General features: G+C 44.2%; 1 protein-coding gene across 6 annotated transcripts in view; it reads right to left on the reverse strand.

The window, feature by feature from the left end:
- The window catches only part of LOC139390163 (calcium/calmodulin-dependent protein kinase type II subunit beta-like), a 217,611-nt gene that overhangs the window by 158,518 nt on the left and 44,758 nt on the right, over nt 1-14,335 (reverse strand). For 3 of the 6 annotated variants that reach the window (XM_071137381.1, XM_071137376.1, XM_071137379.1), the window contains exon 6: nt 3,283-3,355. The exons of the other annotated variants lie outside the window; for them this stretch is intronic. In XM_071137381.1, the coding sequence (XP_070993482.1) occupies nt 3,283-3,355 (73 nt within the window). The remainder of the gene's footprint in view (nt 1-3,282; nt 3,356-14,335) is intronic. 6 annotated transcript variants of the gene reach the window in all.

Raw genomic sequence — 14,335 nt, forward strand, 5'->3', positions numbered from 1 at the left:
TGTTTCCATTGATCATACTTGAGATGTTTCTACAACTTGATTAGGAGTCCACCTGTGATAAATGTAATTGATTGTACATGATTTGGAAAGGCACACACCTGTCTATATAAGGTCCCACAGTTGACAGTGCATGTCAGAGCAAAAACCCAAGACATGAGGTCGGAGGAATTGTCCATAGAGCTCCGAGACAGGATTGTGTTGAGGCACAGATCTGGGGAAGGGTACCAACAAATATGGTAGAGTGGCCAGACGGAAGCCACTCCTCAGTAAAAGGCACATGACATCCTGCTTGTTGTTTGCCAAAAGGCACCTAAAGGACTCTCGGACCATGAGAAACAAGATTCTCTGATCTGAGGAAACCGAGATTGAATTCTTTAGTCTAAATGCCAAACGTCACATCTGGAGGAAACCTGGCACCATCCCTACGGTGAAGCATGGTGGTGGCAGCATCATGCTGTGGGGATGTTTTTCTGCGGCAGGGATTGCAGGAAAGATGAACGAAACAAAGTACAGAAAGATCCTTGATGAAAACCTGCTCCAGAACACTCAGGACCTCAGACTGGGGCGAAGGTTCACATTCTAACAGGACAACGAACATAAGCTCACAATGTAGGAGTGGCTTCGGGACAAGTCTCTGAATGTCCTTGTGTGAAACAGCCAGAGCCCGGACTTAAACCTGATCGAATATCTCTGGAGAAACCTGAAAATAGCTGTGCAGCGACACTCCCCATCCAATCTGACAGAACTTGAGAGGATCTGAAAAGAAGAATGGGAGAAACTCCTCAAATAGAGGTGTGCCAAGCTTGTAGAGTCATGCCCAAGGAGACTCGAGGCCATAATTGCTGCCAAAGGTCCTTCAACAAAAGTACTGAATAAAAAGTTGAAATGTGGCGGAATGGTGCCGGAGTGGATGTTGCCGTTTTACAGGCCCTTAACCAACCAATTGTTCTATTTTATGTGTTTTTTCACATTGTTTGTAACTTATTTTGTATATAATGTTGATGCTACAGTCTCTTATGACTGAAAATAGCTTCTTATCTTATCTTATCTTATCTTCTTGTCTATTTGTCAATAACAGCTGGTGCGCAATGTTTAATATTAATGTAGTCTTGAGGTATTGCTCGCCTGAGGTAGAGTACCTCATGATAAGCTGTAGACAACACTATCTACCAAGAGTTAATCTATATTTTTCATGGCCGTCTATTTACCACCACAAACCGACGCTGGCACTAAGACCGCATTCAATGAGCTGTATAAGGCCATAAGCAAACAAGAAAATGCTCATCCAGAGGCGGCGCTCCTAGTGGCTGGGGACTTTAATGCAGGCAAATTTAAGTCTGTTTTACCTCATTTCAACATGCATGTTACATGTGCAACCAGAGGAAAAAAAACTCTAGACCAACTCTAATCCACACACAGGGACGAGTACAAAGCTCTCCCTCACCTTCCATTTGGCAAATGTGACCATAATTATATCTTCCTGATTCCTGCTTACAAGCAAAACCTAAAGCAGGAAGTAGCAGTGACTCTCAATCACACTCCACACTGCCCTTTCCCACCTGGACAAAAGGAACACCCATGTGAGAATGCTGTTCATTGACTACAACTCAGTTTTCAACACCATAGTGTTCAAATCTGTACAAAATACTGTAAAACTCATAATCTGTCAGTGTGGTTTAATTTGACACTATTCCTCAACAAGATGTGTTAGAAAAAGGTGATTTTTTTAAACTAGTTGTTACTCAAATCGCTAGTCGCTCATTAAAAACCATTTCTGAGTCTGGTATTGCAGGTTACTCGTTGCCAGTGTGAAATTGCCTGTCTAAACAGGGAAATAATTGTTCAGTAGGCTAAGTAAATTCCCCTTGCTTTCTAAACACATGGCACACATCTTAGGTTGCGGTTGGTATCAGACCGTAATGGTTTATGTTAGAGAAAAGAATGCTATAGTATCTATCCTGTCAGCTATATACCCCCAGGCTTAGGTGATGTTGTTGTTGAGTGCTGTAGCGTAGCTGAATATGTGCCCTGAGATGCTTTCCAATGGGAGAAGGGGAGGAGTCAGGGGGAGGAGTCAGGGGGGGTTGAGAGGAGGAGGGGATTGAGGAAGCGATGGAGATCAGAGTGAACAAGGGAAACCTGGGCCCTGCTGGGATATCAAACCGTGATGAGTTGGTCTGCATCTCAAATTGCACCCTATTCCCTATACAGGGCTCATAGGGTTGGGGTCAAAAATGGTGTACTACATACAGAATAGGGTGTCATTTGGGACACGCCTTGGACAGAGGAAAGGTCACTGCAGCCTGAGAAGCTGGGCATGTGCACCGGGGTGACGGTTTGAGAGGACTGGAGCGGGGTCAAAGTTTTGGGGAGGGAGTGGGAGTCAGGGGGGGAAGTCAGTGAATCAGCGCAACAAGAAGAAATGAACCTCTGATAGAATAATAGTGTAGAACATTTAAACAAGCAGAAACTCCACAGAGCAACAGACAAACTGACAAACTGATCGACGGACACACGGATAGACAGACTGAGACAGAGGAGGGGGCATGCAGGCAGAGGTGCAGGGGTTGAGGGGGGTGGGGGGCAGAGGTGCAGGGGTTGAGGGTGGGGGGGAAGGCAGAGGTGCAGGGGTTGAGGAGGGTGGGGGGGGCAGTCAGAGGTGCAGGGGTTGAGGGTGGGGGGGGGGCAGGCAGAGGTGCAGGGGTTGAGGGTGGGGGTGGGCAGGCAGAGGTGCAGGGGTTGAGGGTGGGGGGGGCAGGCAGAGGTGCAGGCGTTGAGGGTGGGGGGCGGCAGGGGTTGAGGAGGGTGGGGGGGCAGTCAGAGGTGCAAGAGTTGAGGAGGGTGGGGGGGGCAGTCAGAGGTGCAGGGGTTGAGGGGGGTGGGGGGGGGCAGAGGTGCAGGAGTTGAGGAGGGTGGGGGGGGCAGAGGTGCAGGGGTTGAGGAGGGTGGGTGGGGGGGCAGTCAGAGGTGCAGGGGTTGAGGGTGGGGGTGGGCAGTCAGAGGTGCAGGGGTTGAGGGTGGGGGGGGGAAGTCAGAGGTGCAGGGGTTGAGGGTGGGGGGGGCAGTCAGAGGTGCAGGGGTTGAGGGTGGGGTGGGGCAGTCAGAGGTGCAGGGGTTGAGGAGGGTGGGGGGGGCAGGCAGAGGTGCAGGGGTTGAGGGTGGGGGGGGCAGTCAGAGGTGCAGTGGTTGAGGAGGGTGGGGGGGGGCAGTCAGAGGTGCAGGGGTTGAGGGTGGGGGGGGCAGGCAGAGAAAGGAGGGAAGTTGGTTTCTAGACATACTGACCTTCAGGTCCCTGTGCACTATGTCATGTTGGTGAATGTGATGAACACTGTCTAGAATCTGGGTGATACAATGACTGTGAAGACAAAACAGAGAGAAGGAGAGGAGAGGAGGGAGAGATGGAGGAAGGGCAAGGTGGAAGGAGAGGGGATAAGAAGGTGGAGGAGACAAGTGGACAGGTGAACATAATGATGTGAGATGGAAGTGAAAAAAGAATGCCCCAATTGATGGACAGAAAGGAGGAGAGAAGAAGGAGAAGAGTTGATAGAGATGTTTGAGTCAGAATGGTCCAGGAAAAGTGAGGAGGAGGGAGTGAGAGATGGGAGGAACAGGGAGATGGAGAGAGAAATGAAAGGAGGAGGGGAAGTGAATGAATGCAGTGAGGAGTGAGGAGACAAAACTGTTTCAAACATGATGAGACACAAGACTACCAACAACGGCACAGCCAGACAAACTCAGAACACAGAGAGAAAGGAAAGAGAGAGGAGAGAGAGAGAGAGAGAGAGAGAGAGAGAGAGAGAGAGAGACAGAGAATGAGAGAGAGAGGAGAGAGAGAATGAGAGAGAGAGAGAATGAGAGAGAGAATGAGAGAGAGAGAGAATGAGAGAGAGAATGAGAGAGAGAGTGAGAGAGAGAATGAGAGAGAGAGGAGAGAGAGAGAGAATGAGAGAGAGAGAGAATGAGAGAGAGAAAGAGAGAGAGAGAATGAGAGAGAGAATGAGAGAGAGAGTGAGAGAGAGAATGAGAGAGAGAGAGAGAGAATGAGAGAGAGAGAGAGAATGAGAGAGAGAGAGAGAGAGAGAATGAGAGAGAGAGAGAGAGAGAGAGAGAGAGAGAGAGAGAGAGAGAGAGAATGAGAGAGAGAGAGAAATTGAGAGAGAGAGAGAAAGAGAGAGAGGAGAAGGATATATATACAGAGAGGGAAGATAGAGAGAAAGAAAAGAGAGAAGCTGAGAGGGTGAAGGAGAACGAGTGAGTGAAAGGGATGGGAAGAGATGGGAAGAGTGAGAGAGTAAGCAGGCGTGAGGAAGCGAGCGAGACAAAGAGGAAAGAAAGGGATACAGAGAGGACAGCAGGGGATACAGAGAGGACAGCAGGGGATACAGAGAGAACAGCAGGGGATAGAGAGCGGAAAGAAAGGGATACAGAGAGGACAGCAAGGGATACAGAGAGGACAGCAGGGGATACAGAGAGGAAAGAAAGGGCTACAGAGAGGACAGCAGGGGATACAGAGAGGAAAGAAAGGGATACAGAGAGGACAGCAGGGGATACAGAGAGGAAAGAAAGGGATACAGAGAGAACAGCAGGGGATACAGAGAGGAAAGAAAGGGATACAGAGAGGACAGCAGGGGATACAGAGAGGACAGCAGGGGATACAGAGAGGAAAGAAAGGGCTACAGAGAGGACAGCAGGGGATACAGAGCGGAAAGAAAGGGATACAGAGAGGACAGCAGGGGATACAGAGAGGAAATAAAGGGCTACAGAGAGGACAGCAGGGGATACAGAGAGGAAATAAAGGGATACAGAGAGGACAGCAGGGGATACAGAGAGGACAGCAGGGGATCGATGTGGAACTGTTATTTAAACTAACCAGTGGATGGAAAGAATAGCAGTGTGAGTGAAGTGAAGAGGTTAATGTGCCTTTCCACCCTGTGTGTGATGTGCAGTGAAGGAGTTCAATGTACTGGTTATACTGTGACTAACAGCAGGATATACTGTGACTAATAGCAGGATATACTGTGACTAACGGCAGGATATACTGTGACTAACGGCAGGATATAACGTGACTAATAGCAGGATATAACGCGACTAATAGCAGGATATACTGTGACTAACAGCAGGATATAACATGACTAACAGCAGGATATACTGTGACTAACAGCAGGATATACTGTGACTAACAGCAGGATATACTGTGACTAACAGCAGGATATATGGTGACTAACAGCAGGATATACTGTGACTAACGGCAGGATATACTGTGACTAACGGCAGGATATACTGTGACTAACAGCAGGATATACTGTGACTAATAGCAGGATATACTGTGACTAACAGCAGGATATACTGTGACTAACAGCAGGATATAACGTGACTAATAGCAGGATATAACGTGACTAATAGCAGGATATAACGTGACTAACAGCAGGACATACTGTGACTAATAGCAGGATATACTGTGACTAACAGCAGGATATACTGTGACTAACAGCAGGATATACTGTGACTAACAGCAGAATATACTGTGACTAACAGCAGAATATACTGTGAATAACAGCAGGATATACTGTGACTAACAGCAGAATATACTGTGACTAATAGCAGGATATACTGTGACTAACGGCAGGATATACTGTGACTAACAGCAGGATATACTGTGACTAATAGCAGGATATACTGTGACTAACAGCAGGATATACTGTGACTAACAGCAGGATATAACGTGACTAATAGCAGGATATAACGTGACTAATAGCAGGATATAACGTGACTAACAGCAGGACATACTGTGACTAATAGCAGGATATACTGTGACTAACAGCAGGATATACTGTGACTAACAGCAGAATATACTGTGACTAACAGCAGAATATACTGTGACTAACAGCAGGATATAATGTGACTAACAGCAGGATATACTGTGACTAATAGCAGGATATACTGTGACTAACAGCAGGATATAACGTGACTAATAGCAGGATATAACGTGACTAACAGCAGGATATACTGTGACTAATAGCAGGATATACTGTGACTAACAGCAGAATATACTGTGACTAATAGCAGGATATACTGTGACTAACAGCAGGATATAACGTGACTAATAGCAGGATATAACGTGACTAATAGCAGGATATAACGTGACTAATAGCAGGATATAACGTGACTAACAGCAGGATATAACGTGACTAATAGCAGGATATAACGTGACCAATAGCAGGATATAACGTGACTAATAGCAGGATATAACGTGACTAATAGCAGGATATAACGTGACTAATAGCAGGATATACTGTGACTAACAGCAGGATATACTGTGACTAATAGCAGGATATACTGTGACTAACAGCAGGATATAACGTGACTAATAGCAGGATATACTGTGACTAACAGCAGAATATACTGTGACTAATAGCAGGATATACTGTGAATAACAGCAGGATATAACGTGACTAATAGCAGGATATAACGTGACTAATAGCAGGATATAACGTGACTAATAGCAGGATATAACGTGACTAACAGCAGGATATAACGTGACTAATAGCAGGATATAACGTGACCAATAGCAGGATATAACGTGACTAATAGCAGGATATAACGTGACTAATAGCAGGATATAACGTGACTAATAGCAGGATATACTGTGACTAACAGCAGGATATAACGTGACTAACAGCAGGATATACTGTGACTAACAGCAGGATATACTGTGACTAATAGCAGGATATAACGTGACTAACAGCAGGATATAACGTGACCAATAGCAGGATATACTGTGACTAACAGCAGGATATACTGTGACTAACAGCAGGATATACTGTGACTAATAGCAGGATATACTGTGACTAACAGCAGGATATAACGTGACCAATAGCAGGATATACTGTGACTAACAGCAGGATATACTGTGACTAACAGCAGGATATACTGTGACTAACAGCAGGATATACTGTGACTAACAGCAGGATATAACGTGACTAATAGCAGGATATAACGTGACTAATAGCAGGATATAACGTGACTAATAGCAGGATATAACGTGACTAATAGCAGGATATACTGTGACTAACAGCAGGATATAACGTGACTAATAGCAGGATATAACGTGACTAACGGCAGGATATACTGTGACTAATAGCAGGATATAACGTGACTAACGGCAGGATATAACGTGACTAATAGCAGGATATAACGTGACTAATAGCAGGATATACTGTGACTAACAGCAGGACATAATATGACTAACAGCAGGATATAACGTGACTAATAGCAGGATATAACGTGACTAATAGCAGGATATAACGTGACTAATAGCAGGATATACTGTGACTAATAGCAGGATATAACGTGACTAACAGCAGGATATAACGTGACTAATAGCAGGATATAACGTGACTAATAGCAGGATATACTGTGACTAATAGCAGGATATAACGTGACTAACAGCAGGACATACTGTGACTAACAGCAGGATATACTGTGACTAATAGCAGGATATAACGTGACTAATAGCAGGATATACTGTGACTAATAGCAGGATATACTGTGACTAACAGCAGGAGGCTTTTCCACATGGCTGATAATATGGAAATCATTTATCTTGTGTTTAATAACAGACAACATTTTACATCCTGTTCTACATATGTGTTTTGTCACGGCAACACCAGTACAAGACGGCAGAAAAAACATTTGAAACTATTAAAACAAAATAATGATCTGAGTGTGTGACTAATTATGCCGGCTAATTAAAGGCCCACTTATTGCTGGTCTCCTATGAAAAATGGGGCAGGGCTGACCTGGATGACTGACTGACTGACTGACTGACTGACACACACAGAGAGAGAGACACGCACGCACACACACGAACACAGACACTCACATACCAGCAAAATTAAGAGACTTGTGTTGTCTCAGATACAGTACTGCACATTTACAGTACAGTACAGACACCTGCCTTCGTTTACAGTATTGTAAACAGGACAGACACTTGCCTTCATTTACAGTATTGTTTACAGTACAGACACTTGCCTTCATTTACAATATAATTTATTGTACAGTAGAGACGCCTGCCTTTATTTACAGTATCAATTACAGTAAAGTACAGACACCTGTCTTCATTTACAATATAATTTACAGTACAGTCACCTGCCTTTATGAATTACAGTACAGACACCTGCCTTCATTTACAATATAATTTACAGTACAGTCACCTGCCTTGATGATTTATAGTACAGTACAGACACCTGCCTTCATTTACAGTACAATTTACAGTACAGTACAGACACCTGTCTGCATTTACAATATCATTTACAGTACAGTCACCTACCTTTATGAATTACAGTACAGTACAGACACCTGCCTTCATTTACAATATAATTTACAGTACAGACACCTGCCTTCATTTACAGTACAATTTACAATACAGACACCTGCCTTCATTTACAGTACAATTTACAATACAGACACCCGCCTTCATTTGCAGTACCATTTACAATACAGACACCTGCCTTCATTTACAGTACCATTTACAGTACAGACACCTGCCTTCATTTACAGTACAATTTACAGTCCAGTACAGACACCTGCCTTCATTTACAGTACCATTTATAGTACAGACACCTGCCTTAATTTACAGTACAATTTACAGTCCAGTACAGACACCTGCCTTCATTTACAGTACCATTTACAGTACAGACACCTGCCTTCATTTACAGTACCATTTACAGTACAGACACCTGCCTTCATTTACAGTACAATTTACAGTCCAGTACAGACACCTGCCTTCATTTACAGTACCATTTACAGTACAGACACCTGCCTTCATTTACAGTACCATTTACAGTACAGACACCTGCCTTAATTTACAGTACCATTTACAATACAGACACCGCCTTCATTTACAGTACCATTTACAGTACAATTTACAGTCCAGTACAGACACCTGTCTTCATTTACAGTACCATTTACAGTACAGACACCTGCCTTCATTTACAGTACCATTTACAGTACAGACACCTGCCTTCATTTACAGTACCATTTACAATACAGACACCCGCCTTCATCTACAGTACCATTTACAATACAGACACCGCATTCATTTACAGTACCATTTACAGTACAAATTACAGTCCAGTACAGACACCTGCCTTCATTTGTAGTACCATTTACAATACAGACACCCGCCTTCATCTACAATATAATTTACAGTACAGACACCTGACTTCATTTACAGTAAAATTTACAGTCCAGTACAGACACCTGACTTAATTTACAATATAATTTACAGTACAGACACCTGACTTCATTTACAGTACAATTTACAGTCCAGTACAGACACCTGACTTCATTTACAATATAATTTACAGTACAGACACCTGACTTCATTTACAGTACAATTTACAGTCCAGTACAGACACCTGACTTCATTTACAGTACAATTTACAGTCCAGTACAGACACCTGACTTAATTTACAATATAATTTACAGTACAGACACCTGACTTCATTTACAGTACAATTTACAGTCCAGTACAGACACCTGCCTTCACTTACAGTGCCATGCACCGCCCCACCCTGCTATGCCCTTCCCTCCCCCATCCTGCCCCGCCCCGCCCTGCCACACCCCACCCCATCCCGCCCTGCCCCGTTTTTTTCCCTCATCAAGCTATACCCCATAATGACAAAGCAAAATCTGTTTTTTAGAAATGTTTTCTAATGTATAAAAAATAAAACACTGAAATATTACATTTACATAAGTATTCAGACCCTTTAGTCAGTACAATGTCGAAACACCTTTGGCAACAATTACAACCACGAGTCTTCTTGGGTATGGCGGTACAAGCTTGGCACACTTGTATTTGGGGAGTTTCTCCCATTCTTCTCTGCAGATCCTCTCAAGCTCTGTCAGGTTGGATGGGGAGTGTTGTTGCACAGCTATGTTCAGGTCTCTCCAGAGATGTTCGATCTGGTTCAGTCTGGGATCTGGCTCGGCCATTCAAGGACATTCAGAGACTTGTCCAGAGGCCCCTCCTGCATTGTCTTGGCTGTGTGCTTAGGGTCACTGTCCTGTTGGAAGGTGAACCTTCGCCCCAGTCTGTCCTGAGCACTCTGTAGCAGGATTTCATCAAGGATCTCTCTGTACCTTGCTTCGTTCATCTTTCCCTCGATCCTGACTAGTCTCCCAATCCCTGATGCTGAAAAACATTGCCACGCCATGCTCCACCGTAGGGATAGTGCCAGGTTTCCTCCAGACATGATGCTTGTCATTCAGGCCAAAGATTTTCAATCTTGGTTTCATCAGACCAGAGAATCTTGCTTCTCATGGTCTGAGAGTCTGTTAGGTTCCTTTTGTCAAACTCCAAGCGGGCTGTCATGTGCTTTTTACTGAGGAGTGGCTTCCGTCTGGCCACTCTACCATAATGGCCTGATTGGTAGAGATGGCTGTCCTTCTGGAAGGTTCTCCCATCTCCACAGAGGAACTCTGAAGCTCTGTCAGAGTGACCATCGGGTTCTTGGTCACCTCCCTGACCAAGGTCCTTCTCCCCCATTTGCTCAGTTTCGCCTGGCGGCCAGCTCTAGGCAGAGTCTTGGTGGTTCCAAACTCCTTCCATTTAATAATGATGGAGGCCACTGTGTTCTTGTGGACCTTCAATGCTGCAGACCTTTTTGGTACCCTTCCCCAGATCTGTGCCTCGACACATTCCTGTCTTTGAGCTCTACGGCTCAATTCCTTCAACCTCATGGCTTGATTTTTTTCTCTGACATGCACAGTCAACTAGTGAGGTGTGTGCCTTTGCAAATCATGTCCAATCAATTGAATTTACCAAATGTAGATTCCAAACAAGTTGTAGTAACATCTCAAGGATGATCAATGGAAACAGGATGCACCTGAGCTCCATTTCGAGTCGCATAGAAAAGGGTCTGAATACTTACATAAATAAGGTATTTTTTATTTATTTGCAAAAATGCCATTATGGGGTATTGTGTGTAGATTGATGAGGAAATGTATTTATTTTTTATTATAAAAATAAAAAAATAATAATTACCCCCTTTTTCTTCCCAATTTCGTGGTATCCAATTGGTAGTTACAGTCTTGTTTCATCGCTGCAACTCCCGTACGGACTCGGGAAAGGCAAAGGTCGAGAGCCGGGTGTCCCCCGAAACACAACCCAACCAAGCCACACTGCTTCTTGACACCATGCCCACCTAACCTGGAAGCCAGTCACACCAATGTGTCGGAAGAAACGCCGTACACCTGGCGACCGATTCTGGACTCGAACCCAGAACCTCTAGTGGCACAGCTAGACATTCTGTCGCAAAATTTTGCTGCTAACCTTGTGAGACAGAAAGCCTTTTCCTTTTGGACAGAAATTGCAAGAATATGGAGAGTTATGAAGTTATGAAAACTGAAAACTGTAACGTAACAAAGTGTAGAAAAACAACAAATGCTAAAAAGTTAACATTTGAAACAAAACCAAAGCATGGCTTGCTGTCATAACTTGTCCATAGACTGCTTACAGGGTGAGCAAACCAAAATGTAATTTTGTAACTTAGATGAACTTTAACGTTGAGTGTGGGGGGAAAAAATAAAAATCCCCTAATAGCAGGAACAGCACCATTTAGTGGTCAGAACCTGGTAATATCAGGGTGTAGGATGGGACATAAACATAACTTCAGTTACTAATTTCTCTGAAGTGGGGGAAAAAAACATCACCAAATTCAGATTTATTTACATAGGATGAAGAAATAATACTCCAAGCCGCAGTTCCATACTACTTGTCAGACACAGAGAACTGATACTGTACACTCATTGGTAGGATTAGCGTGTGGTGTGGGGGTCCGTGGGAGGCTTTTGACCATTCTTTGGAATCCTAATGTCTAATTCATTGTTAGAATTTTTTGGGGTCCAGATCAGATGTTATGTACTATATTTATTGAATATTATTATTGAATATTATTGAATTTGGGTGTAATCAATTAGCTTTATTTCTCAGAGATCAATTATTTTTTCAATAAAATAATTCTGCAGGAATGCTAATCTTATCTGTTTGGAAGTACAGAAACGATGTCAGAACAATCTGAGAGGGTGGGTGTCCTGGCTTGAGGAAATAACATGGACCCGAGAGTGAAGGAGAGAGCACAAGCAAGCAAGAGAGAGAGAAAGCTAGGGAAGGAGAACAATATTGAGAAAGAAAGGGTACGGATGGAAGAAGCAAAGGAGAGTGGGACAGCAAAAGAAGAACAAGAAAGGGAGATGGAGGGAGAAAGTGAGACAGAAAGGAGAGAGAGAAAAAGGACAGAGGAGACAGGAAACATGGAACAGAGAGAGACATAGAGGACAGAAGAGACAGGAAACATGGAACAGAGACAGACATAGAGGATAGAAGAGACAGGAAACATGGAACAGAGACAGACAGAGGATAGAAGAGACAGGAAACATGGAACAGAGAGAGACATAGAGGACAGAAGAGACAGGAAACATGGAACAGAGACAGACATAGAGGATAGAAGAGACAGGAAACATGGAACAGAGACAGACATAGAGGATAGAAGAGACAGGAAACATGGAACAGAGACAGACATAGAGGACAGAAGAGACAGGAAACATGGAACAGAGACAGACAGAGGATAGAAGAGACAGGAAACATGGAACAGAGAGAGACATAGAGGACAGAAGAGACAGGAAACATGGAACAGAGACAGACATAGAGGATAGAAGAGACAGGAAACATGGAACAGAGACAGACATAGAGGATAGAAGAGACAGGAAACATGGAACAGAGACAGACATAGAGGACAGAAGAGACAGGAAACATGGAACAGAGAGAGACATAGAGGACAGAAGAGACAGGAAACATGGAACAGAGAGAGACATAGAGGACAGAAGAGACAGGAAACATGGAACAGAGAGAGACATAGAGGACAGAAGAGACAGGAAACATGGAACAGAGAGAGACATAGAGGACAGAAGAGACAGGAAACATGGAACAGAGACAGACATAGAGGATAGAAGAGACAGGAAACATGGAACAGAGACAGACAGAGGATAGAAGAGACAGGAAACATGGAACAGAGAGAGACATAGAGGACAGAAGAGACAGGAAACATGGAACAGAGACAGACAAAGAGGACAGAAGAGACAGGAAACATGGAACAGAGACAGACAAAGAGGACAGAAGAGACAGGAAACATGGAACAGAGACAGACATAGAGGACAGAAGAGACAGGAAACATGGAACAGAGACAGGAAACATGGAACAGAGACAGACAAAGAGGATAGAAGAGACAGGAAACATGGAACAGAGAGAGACATAGAGGACAGAAGAGACAGGAAACATGGAACAGAGACAGACATAGAGGACAGAAGAGACAGGAAACATGGAACAGAGACAGACAAAGAGGACAGAAGAGACAGGAAACATGGAACAGAGACAGACATAGAGGACAGAAGAGACAGGAAACATGGAACAGAGACAGACATAGAGGACAGAAGAGACAGGAAACATGGAACAGAGACAGACATAGAGGACAGAAGAGACAGGAAACATGGAACAGAGACAGACATAGAGGAGAGGGGAAAACAGAAAGAGAAAGGGAGGAAAGCACAGAGAGAGAGAGAGAGAGAGAGAGAGAGAGAGGTAGACAGATAGAGAGATGTATGTGTCAGCCAGGTAGACAGATAGAGAGATGTATCTGTCAGCCAGGTAGACAGATAGAGAGATGTATCTGTCAGCCAGGTGGACAGGTAGACAGATAGAGAGATGTATGTGTTAGACAGGTAGACAGATAGAGAGATGTATTTGTCAGCCAGGTAGACAGATAGAGAGATGTATCTGTCAGCCAGGTAGACAGATAGAGAGATGTATCTGTCAGCCAGGTGGACAGGTAGACAGATAGAGAGATGTATCTGTCAGCCAGGTAGACAGATAGAGAGATGTATCTGTCAACCAGGTAGACAGATAGAGAGATGTATCTGTCAAGCAGGTAGACAGATAGAAAGATGTATGTGTCGGCCAGGTTGAGGTATAAAGATGTACACTGCATGGCCAAAAGTATGTGGATACCTGCTCGTTGAATATCTCATTCCAAAACCATGGGCATTAATATGGAGTTGGTCCCCCCCCTTTTCTGCTATAACAGCCTCCACTTTTCTGGTAAGGCTTTCCACTAGATGGTGGAACATTGCTGCTGGGACTTGCTTCCATTCAGCCGCAAGATGGCTGCTCTTGTGCTGACGTTGCTTCCAGAGGCAGTTTGAACCTCGGTAGTGAGTGTTGCAACCGAGGACAGACCATTTTTACATGGTCCCGTTCTGTGACCTCGTGTGGCCTACC

Source organism: Oncorhynchus clarkii, chromosome 30, assembly GCF_045791955.1.
Source record: "Oncorhynchus clarkii lewisi isolate Uvic-CL-2024 chromosome 30, UVic_Ocla_1.0, whole genome shotgun sequence".
NCBI lineage: Eukaryota > Metazoa > Chordata > Actinopteri > Salmoniformes > Salmonidae > Oncorhynchus > Oncorhynchus clarkii.